Below are 23,885 nucleotides of genomic sequence, written 5' to 3' on the forward strand. Positions count from 1 at the left end.
AGGGGTAGGAAAAACCAAGCAAAATCCTTATTTCACTAGGTCTGGTTTAATCCTCACCTCCCCCAGTCACAAAATTGTATTTTATGCAACACATTTCCCTCCCTCAAAGCTCAACTGTTCTGTTATTGCCACCCGACATATAGAAAGCATTCAAAAGTTTTTGTTTCTATATTTTGTACTTCATTAATATGCAGTAATGGTCTCTTAAATTAAAAGAAGCAAACCATCTTCAGAGCAACTCCACATTCACTGATCCCATCGGGTTCTGCAGGAGCAATCAGAAGTGAACATGACCCAGGTTCAGCTGCTGACCAGGGATAGAACTTAAGAGATTTGAGGAGTGTTAAGGCAAATAATGGGTTCAACCTTCACCCTTGCTCTGGAGGAACTAGAGCTACAAGTGAAAAAAACGCTTTTTCTGTGACACCTCTTCCCCACTAAACCTCTCTCCCGTTGCTTCCTCCAGAGCAGGTGATCCATGGGAGTGGTTCCCTTCAGAGCCTGTGCCTTTTCTCCCCATTTGTAGCTGCTGATCCACTCTAGCACAGATTCCACACCAAGCTGTAAGAGAAGTGTTTTATTTACACTTACCCAGCTGAGGGAAGAACCAGCTGCTCATCAGATGTTTTTACATTCATTACTCTTCCACAGTAGAGAAACCATTACCAGCTTCGTTGTTTACATTAGCTTTTCAAAGGCTTAAGACTTTGGTCTCAACACTGACTGGGGGGTGGTGGAACCAATTCAGTGCTTCAGCATCCCCCAGTTTTAACAGCCAAGCAGTTCTAAACCTCCTCGTGTTGCAGTGTGAGGGAAATTTAGGCTTTATCAGGACAACAACCTATAGATCACCTACACTTTGTAGGCTTTGTGTACCAAAGGTGCTGAAAGTGGAGCGGTTTTGCCACTCTGCTTCTGCTTTCTATCCCACTGGACTCCAAGGTAACAATGAAATAAACATGAGAGGAATATAAGAAGCACTAAACGAAGCCTGCTTTTAATTTCATGCACCATTATTTGCTAAATGTTTAAGCACAAGCTGTCTGAAAGCACAGGTCTTTTTATTTCACAGTAAGCTAAAACATCTATTTAGAATTTTTAAAGAAGCTGCAAGGGAAAGCGCCTGCACTCTAAACTTTACAGGGTTAAATAATTAACTAAATTAAATAATAGAGGGTACCACTGACCAATACAACCTCAGTGCTCCTGACATGAAGAAGCACAGGCAGGATCAAGACAAACCCTTGTATAACATCACCATGTTAAGTTTCCAGATGGTTTTATTGTACAGTTAATGAAGACTGTACAGTTAATGAAGATGGTAGATTCTGTCTACCATCAAATACAAACTTGTGAAATAAAACAGGTTATATGAAACTTCAGGATCACTTCATTCTCTTCTCAAATCTTCTCCTCTGTGTCATGGGGAAGCATAGTAACCCTTCCAAAACTTGCTTCCTCTGTTACAGAACCACAAAACCTACAAGGCTTAGAGTGATGCAGCACCAAAATATAAATTAACAATAACACGGTGCAATGCCAGTCACTGGCAGTCTTGTAACTGTTAAAGCATGAGGCTTTTCCCTCCCCAACAAGCATAACTAATCATCAGGAAACTCATATTCTGTGATCCCTAACTGTCCAAGCTCCTGCCCAGAGGAGAGGAATTTGACACTAAATTTCTAAAAAGAAAGTGTCAGGGTTATCCTTCTGCCATTACCTTTCTGCAGACTTTGCTCGTTTGTCAACTGAAGCCCAACTTAAAAATACAGGAATAGAGAAGCATATTTCCACTAAGGAGAGAACAAATATCAGGTTCCAATTATTTCTTTCAGCTTGTTATTTTCTAACACCTTATAAGAAGCTTTTAAGCACAACTGGTAACTCTGCCATTGTTAAAAGCCCAGATTTCCCGCCAGTGAGATGACACAAACATTTACTCTAAGTCTACATTCCACAAACTTGGCTGCATTTGAAAGGAATGATGAGTAACCAAACCCTCTGTTCTTCTGTTTGGAAGGTATTTGTGTTTACAGAACACCATTCTTCAACTGAGAACCAAGCCTTTCGTGCTCTTTGACTTAAATGATACGGAGCTCGCTCGCTTTACAAAAAAATCCAAACTTAATTTCTCTCCATTACCCAGCTTTGAGAAAGGATGAGAGAAGCACATCTGACATGAGTTTGCTCATCACCTGCTGTTTAAGCAGCATTCACTGTTTAAGCCAGGCATTCCCAAGCTGGAAGGATTCCCAGGGCTCTGCAGAGACTCGGAGAGTTCTGTAAACAGGAAGCACCAATCTGGTGGCAACTGCCAAAATCAGCTGTTCAGCCCTCTGATACAAGTAAGACACATTTTGACTTCTGACAAAACATTCTAGCTCAGCTTTGTTACAGGCTGGGTTTTTCTCAGCCTTGGTCCATTTTAATTCTGGTGAAAGTCTGACAGGACCACAAAACAGGGCTTTAAGGAAGGCAAGAGGAGAATCCACGCCACCAGCAAGGAGTCTGTTAGCCCACCTGATCCTGTTGTATCACAACATTAAGAAATCCTGCATCACACCACACCTCCTGAGCTAGCAACCAGCACTTTGTCTATGAAAATTCACAGGGAAAAAAAAATCCCAGGGACACCATTGGCCTTCTTGGCCCCCAGGACACACTGCTGGCTCATGGACAGCTTCTTGTCCACCAGGATCCCCAGATCCTTCTCTGCAGAGCTGCTTTCCAGCAGGTCACCCTCAGCCTGGGGTTGTTCCTCCCCAGGTGCAGGACCTGAAAATACAAGCCAGGTCTGTCCCTGATTAAAATACGAAACTTGAAAAAGGTATTACAAAGCAGTTTTTTCAAATTTTCTTATCATGAGGAGCACTGATTTGATCCTGCCTCTCACTCTTTTCACTTTCCCTTCCTCTGTTTGGATAAGTCTGTTTTCCCAAGGCAATAAGACATCACACTGTTAGCCTGGTATCTGTCTGTGCAGCTCCTCTTTCTCTGCAACTGATAGCTTCAGGTGTAACACAAACTTCAGCAACATTTAAGATGTTCTTATCTCTTACAGAAATATTTTTACATTTCCAGTAAAGAATACAATGTATATATCACAGAGTAGCTAGTTAGCATTTAAAATTAAAACATCTGCTATGCAAAACGGTGGCAAAACATGTTTGCATTAAACAGCGAAAGAAGAATTGCATTTTTGCTCACTGTTACCAAAAAGAACAGAGAAAACCAACTTAAAGAAGGCACCTCAACTAAAAAGTTCGATCTTTTTGGTCTTTTATCAGCCAGTTTCTATGAATACTTCATCAGTTGCTTTCCATTTCTTGTGGTTATGTATTAATATAAAATCTTATAAAGATACAGTACAGTTTGTGCTTGCTTTTAAGTATTCTTTCCACAAACAGCACAATAAATTTTGGGAGTGTGAACTAAAGATCTGACTTGCCTCAAGTTAGGCCAGTTCCATAGAAGACCTACAAAAGTTAGCAAAGTCATCGCAAGCTTCCTTCCTAAAGGCTTCTCTTGGGTACACAAATTCCCAATTTTCTGCCACTGGAATGAGTGATCGAATACAAGAAGTTAAATTTTTGCTGCTTGGATTAGGATCTTTTCTGGGGAACACCCACTAAGGTTGTTCTGCATTCTCACAGCACCTCGAAGTGAGTGCAATATAAAAGTGCAGCCTTCCAGTGTGAGGGTGATTTCCTTCAAACAGTCAAATGGAATGTTGTCACAAGCAGAGTTTAACATGGACTCAATATTATAAACAGAAATTAAGAAACTGCAATGCATTGCTTGTCAAGACCAAGGGCATCAGTCCCTGGGACCCCAAAAGGTGTGCACATGTCCCTCTTTCAGCTTTAATTAAAATACCATAAAAATGAGCTCTGGCAGCACAGTGGACAAGAGGTACTGTGTTGTCCACGAGAAATTTTGAAGGTGAAAATTGTCTAAAGCTCCAAACATTTTAAGGGCTATAAAGACAGTGCAAGGCAACACATATGCCAGAAGCCTCGCTGGAATCGAGGCTGCTTTCAAAAGTTCAAGCTTGTGTGGATATTTGAAAATGGCACGTGACAAATGACACGTGAAAATGACGCGTGAAAATGACGAATTTGTATTTGGCTTGTGACTTGAAGAAAGAAAACAAGATCTATATTCACAAGAAATTAAAGCCAGATTGTGCAACTCTCTCTAATCAAGGAAAAAAATTGGGTTTTGAATGGAGTCCACTTCACTTTTGCAAGAAATTAATTTCATTGTGTAGATAGCAAACCAGAATCTGTCTGTTTAAAGCACTTAGTTAGAACACGAGATGGTTCTGAGGTCTGCTATTTTTAAAAGGGTTAACATGATGAATAATTTTTACTAATGCTCCTAAAACCACCAATTCTAAAATATGCAATTGTACACCACAGCCCATGATTCAGGCAGGAAATTCTTTCTTCAAACCTCTCCGGGTATTCTATGACTCACATAACAATTGAGATACTTCCAAGGGTTTTCCTTTAGATTTCCTAAAATATTCTTCTGTAGTTTAACATTTTTCAGATGTCACACAACACTAAATCCGAAGCCAACTGCAACACAAGACTTTAAACAGAATTCATAAAAATAAGCGTCTTAATTTGGTTTTACAGCGTTGCTCGCATTTTAAACAACGTTGGGCAACTTTTAGGCAATGAGGACCACATACTTACCAATGAACTTGTTTTGCATAGTCTCTAGGAGAGCTTGGTGGGCATCTTCTGTTTGCAAAGCACATGAACATTCTCTGGCCAGTATGGTTCGGACAAGGTGCTCTCCACAACCTGAAAAAAACCAAACATTAAGATTGGGAATAATTAAAATAAAGGTGTCACTATGAAGTAACTCTGTCGTTAATTCACATCATTACATTAATCTGGCTGTGATTATGTCAAATAAGGACGGTTTCTTCGTAGTGATGCCTATGACAAGTTCATGCCTTTTTTTTTTTAATTATATTTTAAAAAGAGAGTGGCACTGAAGTCACCCGAAAATTCCACTGTTTATCTCACAACTTTCCTGAAATTTCTACTGCACAAATTCATGAACTAAAAAGGGCACAGAGAGACTGCCTCTGACCTGGCACCTTTATCCAGACAGAATCCACTTACTCATCACTCTCTCAGCAATGATGCTGGCATGCAAGTCTTCCAGAAGATCTTCTGTGAATGCCACACTAACTCCTTCTGCCTGACACAATCTTCTGCTTAGTCCACCTGATTTAGCCTTTTGTCAACAAAGGAATACATGAATTCACCCATCCTTTTTCTGCCAGAGTGGCTGCTCACTGCACTCCTAACACAAATTCCTATAATTTCAAAAAGTTTAAGAAACTAAAAAGCTTCTGCAAATAACCACTCATTGCCTCGGTGTTTTCTGTATCACCTGAAACCTACTGAGGATGAAGACAAACAGGTCATTACTGCTGCTTTTATTCTGTAGGAACACTTTCACACCTGCTATTTTTGCTCCTACACTCTTTTCCATCCCTGTGCTGTGATATGGGACACGCTGAGGCCAAATGGCCCCGAGCATGTTTATTGGATCACCAATTTTTTTGGACAGGAAAACTCTCTGGTGATACCTTCTGCATATAGACAAAGGTCATCATGCTAATTATGCCTCCAGTTTGCTGACATTTATCCTCAATGGCAAGGAAGCAAACAAAGCAGCTGGAAGAGGTCTAAGCAAGAGCCAGTTAAACTGTGTTATCCAGTTAGGAAAGAAGGAGAAACACAACTGATCCACAGGTATAATGTAACAATGACTTCAAATTATCTCATTTGGGTGACTACTGATTGATCAGACTTGTAACTTCAGAGGATGTCAGGGCCTAAAACTGCATTAGACACCAGAACACGTAGAGAAGTCAAATACAATCAATTCCCAATTATATATAAATATTTCTAGCATATTTCTCATTAAACATGACAAGCTGATGCAAGCACTGTGCTGGCTTCTTAAAAAAAATACCTTTATAATCCAGTTGGCTACTAAAAAAAAAAAAAAATCTCTGTTTACTTGTCACACAATTATACCCTCCCCCTTAAATGCAGAGTAAGTTTACAACCACTGTTCTTTAAAAATTCCTAATAGAGAAGAGAAACAAAAAAATTGCCCCACTCAGTCCTAATTTCCAAGATTAGGAAAAAAAAACAAAACAAAACAAAAACTTCAGGAGCATTATGGATCCAATAGATGTCAGAGAGTCAGCTCAGGGATCAGACTGATGAAAAACTGAGTGCATTTGTCCCAAAATCTCGCTACTTTCAATCATCAAAATAATACCTTAGCCTTCAGTTATGTTCTCCTGTTAATGGGCAGTGTCTCCTGGTTAATACAACTCTACAAATCCACACACACGTGGCACAACAGAAGGACAAAAAAATCCTCTGTACAGCAACTGATTGAGTAAAAGCAGTTACAAACAGAGGAAAAGGAAAGAGCTGAAATCCTACAATTCCACAGCCCAAGGGGCAGTTCTTGAGAGCACAAATGTGTGCTCATGGAGAGTGTCAAGACACAAGGGAAGGGTCCTGGTTGGGAGATAATCTTCAAGAGGCTCCTGCAATAGAGCATCCTCAGCAGCTGCTTACAGCCTGTCCAGTCACTGCCTCATGACACCCACACTCAAAAGCTTCTGCCCACAATAAACCTGAGAGTCATCTACTACTTATTCCAGACAAAGAACACGGGGGGGGAAAAAAGCCACAAGATGCATTTTACCCATAGATCACAACCTGGATATCACTTTTTTTTAAACTAAGAAACTTTAATCACTACAAAGTTTTGCTGTGAAGAAAAAAGAAACTAAGTAAGTATATGCTCTAGCAAAAACAGAGCAAGTTGATTTTTTTGCTTGAAAAGAACCTGTTAATACCTTTAAATATAACATTTATACCCTCTGTGAGGTAAGAAGCATTGGGTCTGAGACTGGGAATCAAACAAATGAGACACAGAAATGAGAGTGAGCCCATGCATGTCCTATGCATCAAGTAATAAAACCAGATGTTACTACTTCACAATTTTAAAGTGTTTCTTAAACTGGCATCAAAAAGACAATAGCCATTTTTTAGCATGACGTAGAATGTTATTTATCCCCCAAGAGAATGACTTTATTGAAGAGTTCCCATAACATCAAGTCTGCTCCAAAAAAACATTCAGAGAGAGAGAAAACTTAATCTGGGTTAAGAACAGCTGCAGCCCCACTGATGTGATCCAGGATCAACCACAAAGAAAGCAGCTTTGCAGTTCTCCTAACACATCACACATCTCGACATCCCCACAGACAAAGTCATTTCTTTATGTCATACTTCTGTCAACCTATAAGGCAGCAAACTCACAGACTGCTGCTGGCAGCACATGTAAAAATCTTTCAACACATCACATGCTGGCAATCTGCAGGGACAGACAACTGAGGAAAATAATTCCCCCTTTTGGAAAAGAAAAATTTGTTACTGTAGTTTTTGATGTAGGAACATCTATTTTTGAAGGAGGAAAAACAAACAAACAAACAAACAAAACAACTAAGCAGCGTTTTACATATTTTGACCAGATAAAGGTTGAGAAAAAGAACTACCCTAATTATTGCAGTGGAATTACCCTTTTTACTATCTCCAGTCAGAAGCAAACTGTCTTGCAGGTTTAGCAGATCTATCTGTCTCTATAGCCTTAAACACTGGAGATAATTCTAGGACTAGACACAAAATGAATGCACACATTAGTACAGTAATCAAAACTGATTTACATCTTACAATATAATGCTGTGGGTTCAAATTTATAGCTCTAGTCACTCGTAATCTAACCACCACATCAGCCAACTTCCAAAAAAGTTGTATTAACGTGACCCCAGAACACCAACTACAGTGAAAGCTACTTAAACACATTTCCAAATCATGCACACGAGCTGATGAAAATGTAAATCTTGCTTCATTTGCTGAACTATCTCATGTTATGCTGCATTTAACTGCATGTGTTCCTATACTTGGCGGTTTTTCCACCGAATAAACACTACACCCAAAGCAACAGGGACTCCCAATAAGAATTTTTCAATTCTACATTAAAGTCTCAAATACGTTTGTTTTAGTAACTGTCCTGTAAACAGAGTTTAAATCATTTTGCTACCCTCTCCCAGTTAGGAGGATGACTTCTCTGGTAACCTGAAGCTCGTTATATTTCAGAGACAAATATTTTGCAATGACAGAGCAGCGCTTCCCTAAGACTTCACACACGGGTGACTCAAATGGAGATGACTAGCTGGAAAAATTTACTGGGTTAAATTAGTGCTTCTCACTGAAATAACTGTTTCATATAGCAAACAAATTATTTTCCTAACCCAGGCATATTTTGCAAGCACTGTGTTTCCTATTCAAAACCCCTCCAGTGACAAAAATACTACTGTTGGAACTGCTGTTGTCCATGTTCACAGGACTAAGCATAATTAATTGCCCTCCTCTGGGATCACTACTGGCAAAAGGAGCAGTGTTTCTACAGGAAATGCATAGTCTATACAGTTTATTTTCATACAATTTTCATACAGGCAAAGACAGGTATTCTGATGCAAGTTTCTAGCCTCCTACACGAGAGGGAAAGAATTAAACAGATTCCTAAAGCTTCAGGGGTATGTGGCAAGGGAAGGCAAGAACGACAAGGCTTGACAACCACAACACATTTATTTAGTGCTCAAACCAACACACTTGGAGAGAACCAGAATTTTGCAAACGAACAAAAAAAAAACCACAAACAAACAAAACTCATCAAAAAGATCCCAAGCAACCTGTCTTCAACCAGAAGCTCCTACCCCTGCCTGAAAACTACTTGAAGATAACACAGAAAACCCCTGGGGATCGTACAGAAACATCAGAACTAATTTTCAGAGACACTTCTCTTCTTGGATCGTGCCACAGCACAGTTTTCAATGCGGTGTTTCTTTCCAAGTGCCAAGCTGACCAACAGTGAATTAGGACTTCCCTCTTCTGTGGGTATCGGAAGGAGGAATTTTTGATAATAATATCATTTTTCCTACTCAAATACTCCGCACTGATTCCTACCAGATCCCGACAAGATTCATTCTCTTTTTCTTCGGTTATCCTATTATAACTTCACAGTTACAGATGTACTCAATAGTCCTATCAAGTTACTAGTTTAGCCAAAATTTTTTAGGTATTTTCTGCATAAAACCTGATCACACCAGTAATGAACAAAGCTTAACAAAGGCAAGTTCAGGGAGCATGTGAACCATCAGCCACTCTGCTGGAGGATCAGGCCCATTCCATGATTTCAATCAGCGTTTATCTAAATGCCTATGATGAGTTTTGAGCTTTAAGTCTTTATGAAGGTTTTGTTCTGTTGGGCTTGGTGGTAAATGAAGCCAATGGAACTCAACAGCACAGCACTGGAGGGGTATGTGCTGCAGCTGGCTGTGAAAATATCAGTGCTGAACTGAGAAAACAGACACGACATTTAAGCTGAAACTTAAAATTTTGTAATTTTTTCTTCCTAAGCAATTTTTTAATAGCTAATAGTTCTGTTCTGTATTTTGCTAGTTAGCCTTTGCACAGCTTCCACAGCAACCAAGTTACTAGGGCTTATTTTTGGTGAGGTTTTTATTTTTTAAGATTGTTAACATCTTCAATGTTGAGCTATTTGATACCGTTTTAAAATGCATACTAACCTAAAGATAAGGTCAAAAAAAAACCCAAAACCCTAGTTAAAATGTTTAAATGTTAATCTTTCTGTATGAAACAATAACTAACACTCATAGTTCACAGCTTATCCCAAACCTGCGTCGGTAGATTCGGTCTTGCATTTGAGCAAGAAACTAAGGATTAAATCACTGCTTTCCCCCTCAAGCACAGTGGCTTCTCAAGGAGATTTCTAATGCCCTGAAAGAACCACAACAAGAGGAGAAAAAACCCAGCACAACACAAGCTGAACATGCCATTCCGGATCCCCCAGCAATGGGACCGGGATGGCAAAGGCAAGCAAGGCCTTGAGCGGGGCGAGGGCCTGCGAGCAGCGTGTCAGAGAGAAATTGGGGGTTTTTTTCTGCTGCTTTTGATGGGAGATGCTTTCAAGTCAGGAAATGAGAAGCAGGTGTGCCAGAGGGCACACACACACACACACACTCACACACGCAGCACGCCGAAAAAACACGCGGTTTCAATTTGCCGACATGAAAGAGGCTCCTGTTGAATGGGAGGAGGAATGGAAACGCAGCTCGCTTTCTGTGAGCCACGAGCAGGGAGCTTGGGGAGCCCTGACAAGCTGCTGGAGCCCTGTCTAGTGAAACACACGGTACCTCCACACCGAGTGTCGCAACTTGGTTTAAAAGGAGCGTAAAATGGACATTGCGTTACTCGCAGTCAAGAAGGGAAAAATTAATCTGGTTTACTCCACTGACGAATTTTGAGTCTTCTCTTTTCAGAAGCTGCAGATACAAGTTACAGGTTATCTGTACTGGGTTATCTATACAGCAGAGTCTGAATCTGGTCCTGTTGTTTCAGCTCAGCAGTAGTGTCAGCTAACAAGAGCTACTATTGCTGCCTTATTTCCGGAATAACTTGTAGTTATGCCTAATGGAAACACAGTGAAACCTGTATTTTATGTCGTTTCCAACACCTCTAGAAAGAGCTGACTAAAAACTTGCAAGCCAGTGATTTTAAAAAACCAAAAATACAGTACAATGAAAATATTTGCCTGGCAAGATACTGATGCAGTTAGTTACATACTAAAATAAAAATTTAATGTATAATTCTGAAAAGACATTGAATGCTCCAGTCTAAAAGAATGCACTGTACTATTAAATTAAACTTGCATAACTTTCAGCTTTTTGTACTCCTATCAGCTGCTGCATCTTGTCTTCATACTAGCAGGGGAAATTTTTAACTTACTGACCTGCTGCCAGGAAGAACACCTGCAAACAAAGTGCTGTCCAATTCCTAAAGCATTGATCCTAGAGGGATCAATGGAGCACATTCCTGCTGCAGACAGAATATCCTTAGATGATTTACCTACTAAGAATATGCGATGGAAATCTTCCAAAAGGTTGAAACTTTAGTAAATTTGGGTAAGTTTCAAAGATAACAAAAGGCAAATTCAAACATCCAGACAAGCTGTCTCTAAAGTATCTTCTCTAAGGAAAGGTGGGAAAACACTTACTATGTCTCCAAGTTTTTAATATGGGCAAAATAAACTAAAAATCGATCTGAAGAACAACTCACTCAGCTTTTCTACAATTTTACAGATAAGAAAAAAAAAAAGGTTCAAGATGTACAATATGCCAAATGCATGAATCCTTTACTTCTAAATAGTGGCAAAAGACAGGTAACTTTATTATAAAGCTATTCGGTTCAATTATTAATGAGAGTCTCAGATGTACCTCCAAGAGAGGTTAGAATGAAGAAAAAAACTTGGATCCCTTTAAAAAGGATGTGCTTTTTACATTCTTCTTTACATTTAATATATTTTGAAGGATTCAGTTAAACTGAAAAGAGAAAAGCAACACTTTTTTGCCTCGGCCGCCTCCAGAAGCTTTGCTGCTACTGATCTATTGGTAAAATTACTACACTCCTCCAAACTACTTCACTTTTGTCATACAAAACTTACAGGAAAGAAGCAAGACAGTAGCCTAATTGTTAGTTACCTCAACATATTCGACCATCTACTCCCCATCACAGAGAAGTGTTTAAGACATAAAAACAGAGATCAGTTTGCCTCCGTCTCCAGTGCAATTTATATCCCTGCACCTATTTCAAGTCCCATGAAAATTTCAAGAGGCAATAAGCCCTCTCTGATTATTGCATCCATCCAGTCCTGCTTCCCAGCAACTCTTCCAAAGGCAATTCTAACAACCACTGTGATGATTTTGAGGACAAACCCCTCAGCTTTGAACACCGTGTTCAACTGATGGCTTCTCAACGCCACCCCTCCCACAAATCATCCCTGGCTCTTGCATCCTTTCCCTTTTCCCAGCCTCGTGGTGGTGGTGAGTTAGTTCAGACACCACATGTTAAAGCACTGAAGCCTCTGAAAAGCATCTGGACACAAAGGCTTCAGAGGTAAACACTGATCTGTCTGGAGATAGACCTCTTCTTCCTCTACCCTCTGGTTCATGGGAACAATGACATAACTCTCCTCCACATGCAGCTGCTTCATCTGCGATGCATTAGGTTACCTATTATCCCCCAAACCTTACAGGACCAGACTGATTTTGAGAGATAATACACATTTCCACAAAGGGATTAACTGTATCATAATATCCATCTCACACAGCGCAGCTCAAACAATCTGCTCGGGGTACAAGGTTTGCACGTGAAATTCCTCCGGGCATTTGGAGCGCGGGCTCAGAAGGACACGGGCCAGACACACAATGCTGCACTTGTGCCTTATCTCAGGTCTAGTAACACATGTGAGGTTTATAATTACATTATTAATGTAATCCACTGGCACAGGTTGCCCAGAGAAGCTGTGGATGGTCCAATCCTGGTGGTGTTCAAGGGCAAGCTGGATGGGGCTCTGGTCTAGTGCAAGCAGTCCCAGCCCATGGCAGGGGGGTTGGAACAAGATGGTCTTTAAGGTCCCCTCCAACACAAACCACTCTTATGATTCTACAAAACAACACCTGGCCAGGTATCCACCACTGGATCCTTGGACACCTGGAGATCACAGAGCCATTTATCTGCATTAAAGCTTCCCTGAAAAACATTTACTCTGTGGATTTTCACATCACCGTGGTTCGTGTCAAGAATGCGTTTTCAAGTGAGAATCTACAGATCAGTGGCTTCTGGAGACCAAAAAAACCTGCTGTTACCTGCATCTGATTCAGTCAGGAACAGGCTCTGGGCAGTGGAGAAGAGCAAGACATCAATGAAAGACCTTTCCCAGACTGAATCTTCAACCACACCTCATAAGTAAATCTCCACAAATCTGCTATCTCCGCTACCTTCTCAACAAAACACAACTCTAGGCTCACTCCCAAAGCCAAACTTTATTTGTTAACATGCTTTTAACTTTTCTGAATGAGCTCAATAGATCACAAGGCTCCAATCCTCCTTCTTTGGGATTATAAACCATGATTAGGTCCTATTTCAACTCTCCCTGGGCCATCCTATGTGCCTTTCTTGTATCAAGGAGTCTCCTCAAATGGATTTTAACAGAAGCTGGAGACTTTGCAGCTTGCATCACGGAACTTCTGCAGCTTGTAACTAATGCAAACCCTTCAGTCTGCCCTCAGAAATGCAACGTTAAAGGTCTGCTGGCTTTAATGACATTTGTAGTTAAGGTTCTGTACATCAAGACAGAACCAAGACATTTCAACTCATCTCCCAGGCAAGGCACAGACTCATCCCCTCAGTAGTATTACTTTTGGCACAGTTAGTGGATGAATATTCACAACCACCGCGGGTATTCCAACTGGGGAGGAGATTCAATGTCACACTTGATATTGTTTTGAATGAGAAGAATATGCACAAAGCCTTTGATTCCTATTCTGTTCAGGAAAAAATAGGAAATGTTTTCTTAAAGTACAGCCAAAAAAAAAGGACTATTGTTTCTCCTGCGGTTGGGTTTTGTTCACAAATGTTTTCCCTCCAAATAATACCCATCTTCCTGTGTTTACATTCATATACCAACAAAAAAACAGCCACTAAAGAGTTCCAAGTGGCCTTAAAAGAGTGGGTTTGGCCTCTTTTTTTTGGGGGGGGGCGGGGGGTGAAGGTGGTGGGGGTGCTTAAAGGGGAGGCTGTTTTGTTTGTGTCTGTGTGCACACAAGCATGATAAAGCTTTTAGACACCAAAGATTTGGCTTCTCCTATACTCTGATCCAAAAACCAGTTTAGCTGTTACATTTATACTAAATAAAGGCCACTGGTCGTGCTCATTCAATTAAGAAGCTTTCACTCAGTCTCCACCATCACTCTTGCATGGAATGGCACTTTTGCATTCTGCTGTCAGACTTCCCAGGTATTTTGGCTATGCCAAGATACTGCAAAATTCTCTGGGTTTCTTGAATTTTAATACTGGCTTTGAGACACTTCAAGAACACTTGTAATGCTTATCCTTCAGGTGCCAGTAAAGTCTCCCCCAGTCATTTTTTTTTCCTCAAAAAAATATTAATGTTTATATAACTCATAGTTTATATGTCAAAATGACTCCAAAAGCTGATAGAAAAAAAAAATCAGAAAGATTTTACTTGTTTGCACAGAGACTGAATTTTTAGATTGAGAGTTACAGAATAAACCTTGAATTTCAGGTCCTTTATACTCATTCCTAAGTGCCACCATCTCCCCTATCCTGTCTTTAGAAAGTTTTCATCTTTTGATTTCAGTTGTCCCAGGCCCTGTTAAACTATAACCATAAAATATGAGTTCTACAATATCCTGTATTTTATAAACCTTGAAGTAACTTCTGAAAAGCCAAAAAAAACAAAACCAAAGACAGTGTGGTTAAACAACAAGGCCAAGTGACTGTTAGAGGTATAAAATTACCGCTCAAGAAGTTGAAGTCATGCCCAAACAAGTTCAGAACCACCACCTTTGGCACGTTCAACATAAAACCGTGACAAAAATAGCCAAAAATATTTAAGAAGCAACTTGCTAAAAGGCAGAAGAACTAATAGCAAATCCTGCCTGAAGAGGCAGAAGAAGTAGAAGCCTGCCAGCAGCCACAGGGCCAGCAGATGATCCAGGATGTCTTCAAATAATGCACAACCACAGAGAGAAAGTTACAGGAACTTGGAAGTCCTTTAAATGAAGTAATTGTATGGCAATGTCTTCTCCCTCCTCTCTCCTTTTTTAATGAGGCAGGTATTGAAAGAGGTGTCTCCAACTGAAGCTTCAACAGGAGGATTTCAGAACAAAATTAATAAAAACTCAAGACTAAACCCTAGAGTGTTTTTCCCGTGGCATTTAAACTAACACTTTTCCAAGAAAGTTTCTACAGAGGTAAACCACCACAGAGTAAGAAAAACATCCCCAGCAAAATTTAAACAACTGCAAGTTGCTTCTTAAATAACTGCTCTTCTAAGAACAAGAAAAGAAATGAGAAATCTTGAGGAGTCACCCTGACCTATCAAAGGCAAATATATCTGCAGCTTCCAAAGTCCCACTATCACAAACTGCTAGAGGCTTGGATAAGGCAGTGGAGGTGCAATTCCATAAGTAAGGAATCCAAACCTGGCCCTTAAAACTGTGTGTAGGAAACACCAAAGAGCATCCTTTCCATGGCTGATTATAGAGCCTGATATAACTAACTCTCAAAGCTTGAATTTCTATCCACCTCTATCACTAAAAACAGTTAAAAAGCCTAAACCAACACAAAATGTGGCAATTTTAATTTCCCAAAGAATACTGAAGTTAAATTACTTGGTTTAACATCCAGCAATAACTTGGAGCATAAACAAAAGAATTTCTTGGAGAAAAAGATTTGTGCCAAATTTACCACTTACAGATAAAATAAAAGGAAGAGAGATAGGAAATTAAAACAATATTATATTGAGAGACCCACAGAAATCCAAACTGATTGGAAATTTCTGTTATTTTATGAGCACATTTGAAACGTTTTTACATACAGGTGTAAATGCCTGTGTGTAAAATGAAACACTAAATGAACGTGCACAGAGAAAACACACAGAGCTTCCATTTACACATAACATCCAAGTTTCATTTGTTGCCTTTTTTCAAAAAATACAGGTCCACACAAAAGTCATTTAGAAACCTAAAGAGAAGGGTATAATCATATTACAAATAGAGTCTGGTCTGATTTGAGCTCCACCAGCGGTGACCTTCTCTAAGGAAGCACTGCCGACCCTGGAGCTTTCCAAATCAAGGCATCTTCTAAGTTTACACAGTACCTTTATTTTCTAAAAAAAACATTTAACAATGATGCATGTTAATGTATTATATTCTTGCTGAGCCATGGCATTTTCACCTGAATATTTGCAGATGTTTATGCCCCCATTCCCAACTCCCCTTGTGATCCAGCCAAGTTCTAAGTTTCGTTCTTTCAACTTTTCCTATAACTTAATTTTTCCATCCCTTTACTCCTTAATTAAATTCATGGTTCACATTGTTGGATGCTCATATTTTAAACAAGAGTCAGGCATCAATACATTTTCAAACTGCACTAACATAAAGTACATTATAAAATAAAACGTTATGAGCTTCTGAAAATGGAAAAAAGAATGGTATTGATTACAGAGGAGCTCTCACTTCCTGTAAACATTTCTATCTCCCTCTCTCTCACAGACATACACACATTTACTTTAAAGGAAAACCAGAAACAAGAGTTTAATTAAACACCACTAGTCTGAATTTCAAATCAGGGAATAAACAGATGGCCACGCTTCCTAGAGCACCAGCAGGCCACTTCAATTAACTGGGACTGGGATCAGGGTCATGTCATGGAAGCTCGAAGATCTGAACCAAAGAAACACAGATATGTGTGTGTGTGATAGTTATAAATAGTAGAACAATAAAGTATTTACCACTATATAAAACTGGTACCAGCAAAAAGGGAGGAGGCTTCTATTTAAGGCCATCATTAAACCCAGACATCTCCTCTAAGCGCATCAGTACTTGCAGTGACTTCAAATCCAGCTGACTTTGTAAAGAAGAGGATTACTCTAAAAGCAATTCCTTGAGTAGAATCATCTTCTGACACTTCTGTATTCAGCAGGACTTTCCCCTGAGTAAGCACTAAGAAGGATTATTTGCTATCACTGACACTGGACTTGAGGGTGAACACCTACACAAATTTTCAACAGTGCAAGACAGATGTAAATGCAGGGGAAATTAGAAAGGTATATGACTCCAAAAGCAGCATAGGGTATTTCTGATGCTCTTTGAAACTCTCAAATGCTAATTCTATACCCTACTACCTTGCTCCCCTCACTATTTCTGTATCAGGACTAACTCTGCAATGCCCATGGGATACCATTGACATCACTTAAACCTGAACTCTGCAGATTTCCTTCACCTCTCCCTGGACTGAAAGCTGAGAGCTCTGACACTTATTCCAATAATTTGGTTTTGCTTTCTCCATTTCCTTTTAAAAAGAAAAGAGAGATGAACAAATTCATTTAAATATTCACTGGAAACAGGAATTACATATTTGGGAGGGAAAAATCTCAAATTATCTTAGTCCCTTTCAGAAGGCTTCCAGTCACAGAGGAATTCTGGATTTAGCACAATATTGGGTTTCTTCACAGGAAAGGTTCCTAAATATATAAAGACAGCACATCTTGGATCTAAAGACAGTACTGACATATATTCATATGCACATAAATGACACAATCGTGGAACACAGTCTGGAAATAATGCTGGTATTTGAATCCACCATCCATTTATTTGGAACTTGCAAATTAACTACATTACAGAAAGACAGCAACTTTGTTAAATATTTATAAAAGTAGTAAATACCTGAAGTACTCACAGCAGTGGAGTAAGGGGTATGAGCTCCTGTATTTTCAGCCCAGCAGCCACAACCATAAAGAGCTGCCTAAGGAAAGAAGTGAATTGTTCATAAATTTTAAGCACACAAGATTTTTGGTTTGTTTCTTTTCCTTAAAAAAAAACAAAAACAAAACCAACAAAAATATTAAACCAACAACAACAATAAAAAAAAGAAACCCAAGAAAAATCAAAGTATTAATACAAAAGAACCAAGAAAGAACATTATCACTGTATTGCAATTCCAATCCATGTTCATATGGATTGTTCATATCAAATCCTGTTCATATAAAATCTCTTTCACTGTGCTATTCCAAAAAAAGCCAAAAACTCTTAAATACATTTCAAAAGAGAACTGCTTTTAGGACAGCAGCAAAAGTTAACCAAAAATACAGCAATGGAGGATAACATTTTTGATGTACCTCAAAATTCCCTCACCTAATAACAGTAAGGTGACACAACAGAAATGTAAATATCACAGATATTAATAACATTAATAATAAATAATACATAGAAATTATTTATAAGCATAATAATAAGTAAAAATAGCACATCACAAATACCTTTTGTGTTAATGCCTTTGTCACTTCCACTGATTCACAAGATCATTTAAAAATTAATTAGGACAGCTTTCCTAAATATTGAGGGAAATCTTATTTTAAGACCCTTAAAGCATTTAAGACACTATTTGTGGTATTAAGGAGGTATTAAAGCCCAAGAAATTAACTTATTAATATCTCTGACAAAAGGTAACTCAGTACAGAACAACCTCTTACCTACCAATGTTTTACTGCGCCGATGGAGGACACAAAGAACAAAAATTGCATTTCAATGGTCAATACCAACTAAAAAGCTGCTTAATAATCACCTGACCAACTCTTCCAGGATGCTTCAGTGCTAAACCTCCACTGGAGACAGCAGCAGCAACATTTCCTTCTTGGTCAACAACAACTGCCCCAACTGTATCCAACGTTCCTGAGTCGTTCTCCTGCAGGACACACAAACAGGAACAACTGTAAACTAAAACCAGTATATTAGAGGCAGATTATACTTAGGAATGTGTAAACTACAGTACACAAAACCAGTCACAGGCCTAGCAACAAAATGGATTTGTTTTCATGCACGTTTTACCCACCGTGCTGCCATAAATCTTCCTAAAATGCTCTCTTGCCTCGGACAGGACCCAAAGTAAAAGAAGGTAATGAGAAGGTAATAAAACATCTCAGAACTCATCCAATGCTTAAATCACCTGCCTTCACTCACAAAAGTGCCAAAAACACTCTTTTCTTAGTGGTGGCCACTTGTCCACTAAGAAGTGATTCAGCAACTTATTCCAAAGACCCCGTATCAAAAGGCCTTTCCCAAGGGCTTCCAGATGGAATTTTCAGAGGCTCTGATCTTTAAAGATGGGTGATTATAAACAAACACACAAAACATCAGCAAGAAAAAAAAAAAAAAAAAACAAGAAGCAGCTTACCATGTAAAGAGAAAACTCTGATATTCTGAGTGAGACAATAAACAGAAGCCTTGAGAAAAAAAATCTCCCCTAGGTCAGATTCTTTCACCCAGATTTTTTCTCAGTTCAGCAATCTTTAGGGGGTGAAACAATTTAACTTTTGCTCATCAGAAAAGCATCCTTTACTATCTCTTCTGAGGTAGATCTTTCCCCCCTAAGAGCAGGGGTCTTCCAGCATGCATTCCTGACTCAAGCTCTCTGCCTGCTGTTCCACAAATATTTCTGCTCTCTCTCCTTGGATCTTTGGGCCCTTTCCCCTTCTCCTTAATACACCCTGTTCAGTCACTCTTAAAGAAAGAGCAGTTTTTCCCCCTGTATGACTTCATGCCCAACCACACACCCAGCATGCAGTGTACAGAAAATAAAACTAATTAACAAAACAGATCCATCATCCATCACGCACTCCAAAGGTGCCCATTGCTGCTGCACAAGCCTCAAGCCTCTTATATCAACTCACCCAATGAAGGATATTAAGCTTTTCATATAAATGTGAATTTTCAGCACTAGGATCCAGAGGGAGGAAGAAAAAAAAAAAAATACACCCAACTACTCAACTTCAAATTATCGAGTTCCCACCACCGATTAGAATTTCCAATGTCACTTATCAAGCAGGATTTTTAGGACTCCTACACTGATGACACTCTGGGTACACTGAAGAGAAAACACTTGAGTTCAATACTAAACCAAGCAGATGGATGTCCCAACAGCACAGCAGAGAAACTGCTTAAAGGAAGAGGGATGAGAAGTTACACACCCAGGGTCTCAACTGGCACTGGGGAAGAAGATCAAGTTGAAAACCAGAGGAAGGAAAAAAATAGGATAAGGAAAGGCAAAAAGAGTTTTGAGGGTTGGAACAAAGTGGATAAGAAAAGAGCAAACTCCCTTGCAAACTGAAAAGGTGAAAGAAAATCAAGGAACTCTTCCTTAACATCTCGAGTGCAACTGTATTTCACAACTCCCGGGACTTGCAGACACCACCTAAATAAAGTAATATTAATCCAGTTTGAACAAGACTTATCAGTGGATTGAAAAGGTCTTAAGCAGCAGAGCAGGCTGCTTACTGGAGGTACAGACTCTCATCCTGGGGAGATTTTGAATCCTCCCATAATTTCTATATAGAGAAGAACTACTAATACGATACAGGTTTTGTCGTCCCTCCCCTGCCCCCTTTTATCAAAGGAAATTATACCCACAACAAGAAACGTGATTAATAGACAACTACAGATATGAAAATCAAGTCTGTCAAAGTTAGGAAATACCAGAATTAAGGCCAGCTGGGCAACCTTAATTCCTATTAAAATCAAACATTTAGGGCTTCTATTACGAACAGAAATACATCTGAGAAGGATGATCAGTAAATTTTTCATATCATCTGACAGTCTAGGAAAAAAAAAGTTTGCAGCCTTCTTTGCAGCATCTGTAAAAGTATCTGCTCAGTCTGCCATCCATCCTCTGCCTTAGCTCTCACACATATAAAATATTTGCCTTCAGTACCTCCATTACTAATTTCTTTTTTAAAAAGATCTTTTAATCAAAAAGCCACAAGCGTTTACAAGTATATGGTAGATGGAAGCCTTCTCCCCCATAATTTCATTTCAAAGAAGATCCATTTCCCATCAGTATGGGCCATTAATTCAGTGGTTGTTTGCTTGCTTTGGCTCATTTTATTTTTAAATGGGGCGACTGAGGAGGTTGGAAACCTTTTCTTTCTAAGGGAAGCGCTACTAAGGGGAGGTTGTGCTGGCCCACACAACCCTCTGAAGGGAATCTGTATCAGTCAAGCAAAGGAATTCCATATTTTCCTTCTCAGCTATGTAAGTTTGTTGGGGTTTTTTTTTGGGGGGGATCAGAGAAAGACTCACTGATATAGAGGTGATGTTATATTTACCCTTGCTCAGCAAACTGAAAACCAGTGGGGATCCGTTCTACTCCACTTCCCATGGGAAAAATACACTGTCAGCTCTATTCTAGACTTGCTCTGTTTGCCCCCATTTCAACATTACTGACTTGACACACTTACAAGTGACACCACGAATCAATTCTACAGTTTAGGACTAAAAATCTAATGTATGTGTAAACTGCACTGACAACCCTACTACTTCTGAACCAGTAAATGACGAGTTCATCACAACTTAACAAAGGAACTCCCCATGAATCTCCATCCAAAAAGGCATCGTGTGCTTGAGGAGGTCCAGGAAGAACACACATGGTGAGAAGCCTTTCAGTGTCACACATTTCATCTCCTCAAACCAGAGGGATGTTGAAGAATACACAATCCTGTCAAGCCCACTATCAGGATAATCAAAGCAAGTATGTTAAACACTACAATTCATGAAGTCTAAAATAAGCCCGAACTTTATATGGGTCCAACAGGGACTGAACAAGACCTGGCTTGCTTGCCCTTATCTTTTTATTTATTCGGTTTATTAATTCAGCACCTCACATTTAGGAATTTTTGGAGTTCTTTAAGGAAACTTGACTATTACTTGGTGATACCTGCTAACAAATTGCGTATCTGACTTCAGTTAATAATTTATATGAGCAGGTCCACTGCAAAAGCAGTTTGGGGGTTTTAAAATGTAGTACTTCAATCTAAAAATCATCTATTATGTAGTTAATATTTTGTATGGAAACAACCAAAGGTCAAGGTGCAAAGTAAGACCTCACATTACTTAATTAATTTGTACCTTGTGACAGGAAAGGAATATAATTTCATGAAACCACGGTCCAAATAGTCAAACTTTGCTAAGAACATGGATTCAAAGCAGGAAGATGCTCATCTGCACAATTGCAGAGCTCCATCAAGTATTTTAGAAGTCTCATCCTTCCTTTTTTCTGCACCTAAAAGCCCCCTGAACAGTCATCATTACACAAGCCCCTAAGGAAGGAATTAACAATTTAGGGGAGCTCTACCCAGTGCCCACTAAAAGATGCTACACAAAAGGGCCTTTTCTCTCTTAATTTGAGATGACTTCTCACAGAATTTCAGAACAATTACCATCAAACCTTATCTATCAGTATAACTGACAATATACCAAATTAATCAGATTGAAGTAATGAACATCTATATGCTATTACCCAATCACTTAATCACACAAAGCTCTGTGAACAAGCACAGCCTTCCCAGTTTAACAGATGTTTGGTGTATAAAGAGAACGTTTTTCCTGACTTTCACACCCAATATGAGGGAATTATTTCATCCCATATTTCCACAGATGAGTTCTGTTGTTTTGGTTTGGTTTTATTTTCACTAGAGTGAATGACAAAGTATTTAGCTTTCTTTTCCCATACTAAATGGATTTTGAAGTGTACTTTTAAAGTCTATGAACTATTATTATCAAAGGCCATTTCAGTACGAACCTGGGACAGAAAATTTGGGGGTTTTTTTAAGGAATAGAAAATATATAAAATTCAAACTCCTGTTCAAACTACAACCTTAAATAAGGCAGAGCAGGATTGCCATAGCTTATTGCTACACTTATTATTACCTGCACATAAACCTTTTTTAAATATGTTCAGTCTTAATACAGTAGCTGAAGAACATTAAACTGTTGTTTCCATTCATATAATTCAAAATGGTGTACAAGTATTTGGTTAACAAGATAAAAACCAAACCAGTTTTATTAAAACTCAAACTCAATAATGTTATTTATGGAGTTAAATAACTAGCCTATAAAATACTAACTTATAAACACTAATCTATACCCAAAAAATCGCGTGTACAGCAAGTTCTTAGTGCCACTTATCGAAATAAAGGAGAGGACAACTCCTCCTACAAGTAACTTCTGCATAGCTGTAAAAGAAGTATGTAATAGTAGAAGACAAATTAAAATTAGGGCTTTTAGCCAAACTCTTCTAAGCTATTTTCAGTGACAATTTCCTCTGGTAAAAGACAGGCTCAGAGTAAGAAGACAAACATTTACTTCTGGTATTTACTGGTGCTTGGGGAGGAGAACTTGAGAATGGCATCTGGCTGAATGAACACATCATAGTCACTCCCCCCATGAATTTGTTAATTCACACACAGAAATTATTTCTTAACTGTGTAAATGAGTAAGACTCTACAACTTGAAGTCCAAATTTTTACACCTTCAAGATCTGGCGAAGTTCTTAATGGTTCTTCCTGTGTGCAATCATACAACCCCCTGCAAATCATGCATTGGGCCAACAATGAAAAACAGAGCAAAACAGAAAATTCCATTTACTCAGGAAATAAAAGTCCTTTAGTAATTTACACTGCCAAGTTTTTCCATACAAGCTTTCATGGTCTCTCATTCTTTCTGAACGAGAGTTTTATTGAAAACTAATTTTTAAAAGTGTATTTTCTTTTTTAGCTGGTGACATTTAACAGCAGCTAAAACTTCCAAGTCATTTCAGCCTTTTTGGTCTGCAGAACTCTCTCTCCATACCAGCCTTTTAGCGATGGATCTCCTTTCAACTTCACCTTTGTTAACAACCTTTCTACCTTGCTCTCCTCCCAGATTGCAGTGCTGGCACCAGAGGGACACAAGCTCAGCTGCAGCATAAACTGGATAATAAAACAGCTCTGAAGTCCCGCTGAAAAGGACATTCTGCAGCTCCAGAGAGGAACAGCAAATAAAAAAGTTACATGAGTATCTGTCAATTAAAGGCTAGCTTTGACAAGGAGATTAACCTTTTAATTATTCAAATATTTAAATGGTTTTCAACCAATTATTTTTAAACCTTTTCTGAGAGTTCAGCTTCGACAGCGTGAGTTTCGGGACGACAAATCTCGTGCCTCGTCCTTGCTAAATGACCTTTTTCCACTAGCTTGGAGAGCGTTATTCTATTTGTTTTTTCTTTTTGTTGTTGTTAATTTGATTTTCTGAAGGGGAAAACCGCCAGGCTGTACTTTGACAAGCTGACAAACCC

General features: G+C 39.1%; 1 protein-coding gene across 4 annotated transcripts in view; it reads right to left on the reverse strand.

Annotated features, from left to right (window-relative positions):
* The window catches only part of TASP1 (taspase 1), a 71,783-nt gene that overhangs the window by 17,588 nt on the left and 30,310 nt on the right, over nt 1-23,885 (reverse strand). For all 4 annotated transcript variants that reach the window (XM_027894489.1, XM_027894488.1, XM_027894486.1 and 1 more), the window contains 3 exons: nt 18,345-18,464; nt 17,447-17,525; nt 4,704-4,814 (listed from right to left, as the gene is read on the reverse strand). In XM_027894489.1, the coding sequence (XP_027750290.1) occupies nt 4,704-4,814; nt 17,447-17,525; nt 18,345-18,464 (310 nt within the window). The remainder of the gene's footprint in view (nt 1-4,703; nt 4,815-17,446; nt 17,526-18,344; nt 18,465-23,885) is intronic.

This window comes from Empidonax traillii, unplaced genomic scaffold (assembly GCF_003031625.1).
Source record: "Empidonax traillii isolate 1590-97213 ecotype Southwest subspecies unplaced genomic scaffold, ASM303162v1 scaffold429:size503459, whole genome shotgun sequence".
NCBI lineage: Eukaryota > Metazoa > Chordata > Aves > Passeriformes > Tyrannidae > Empidonax > Empidonax traillii.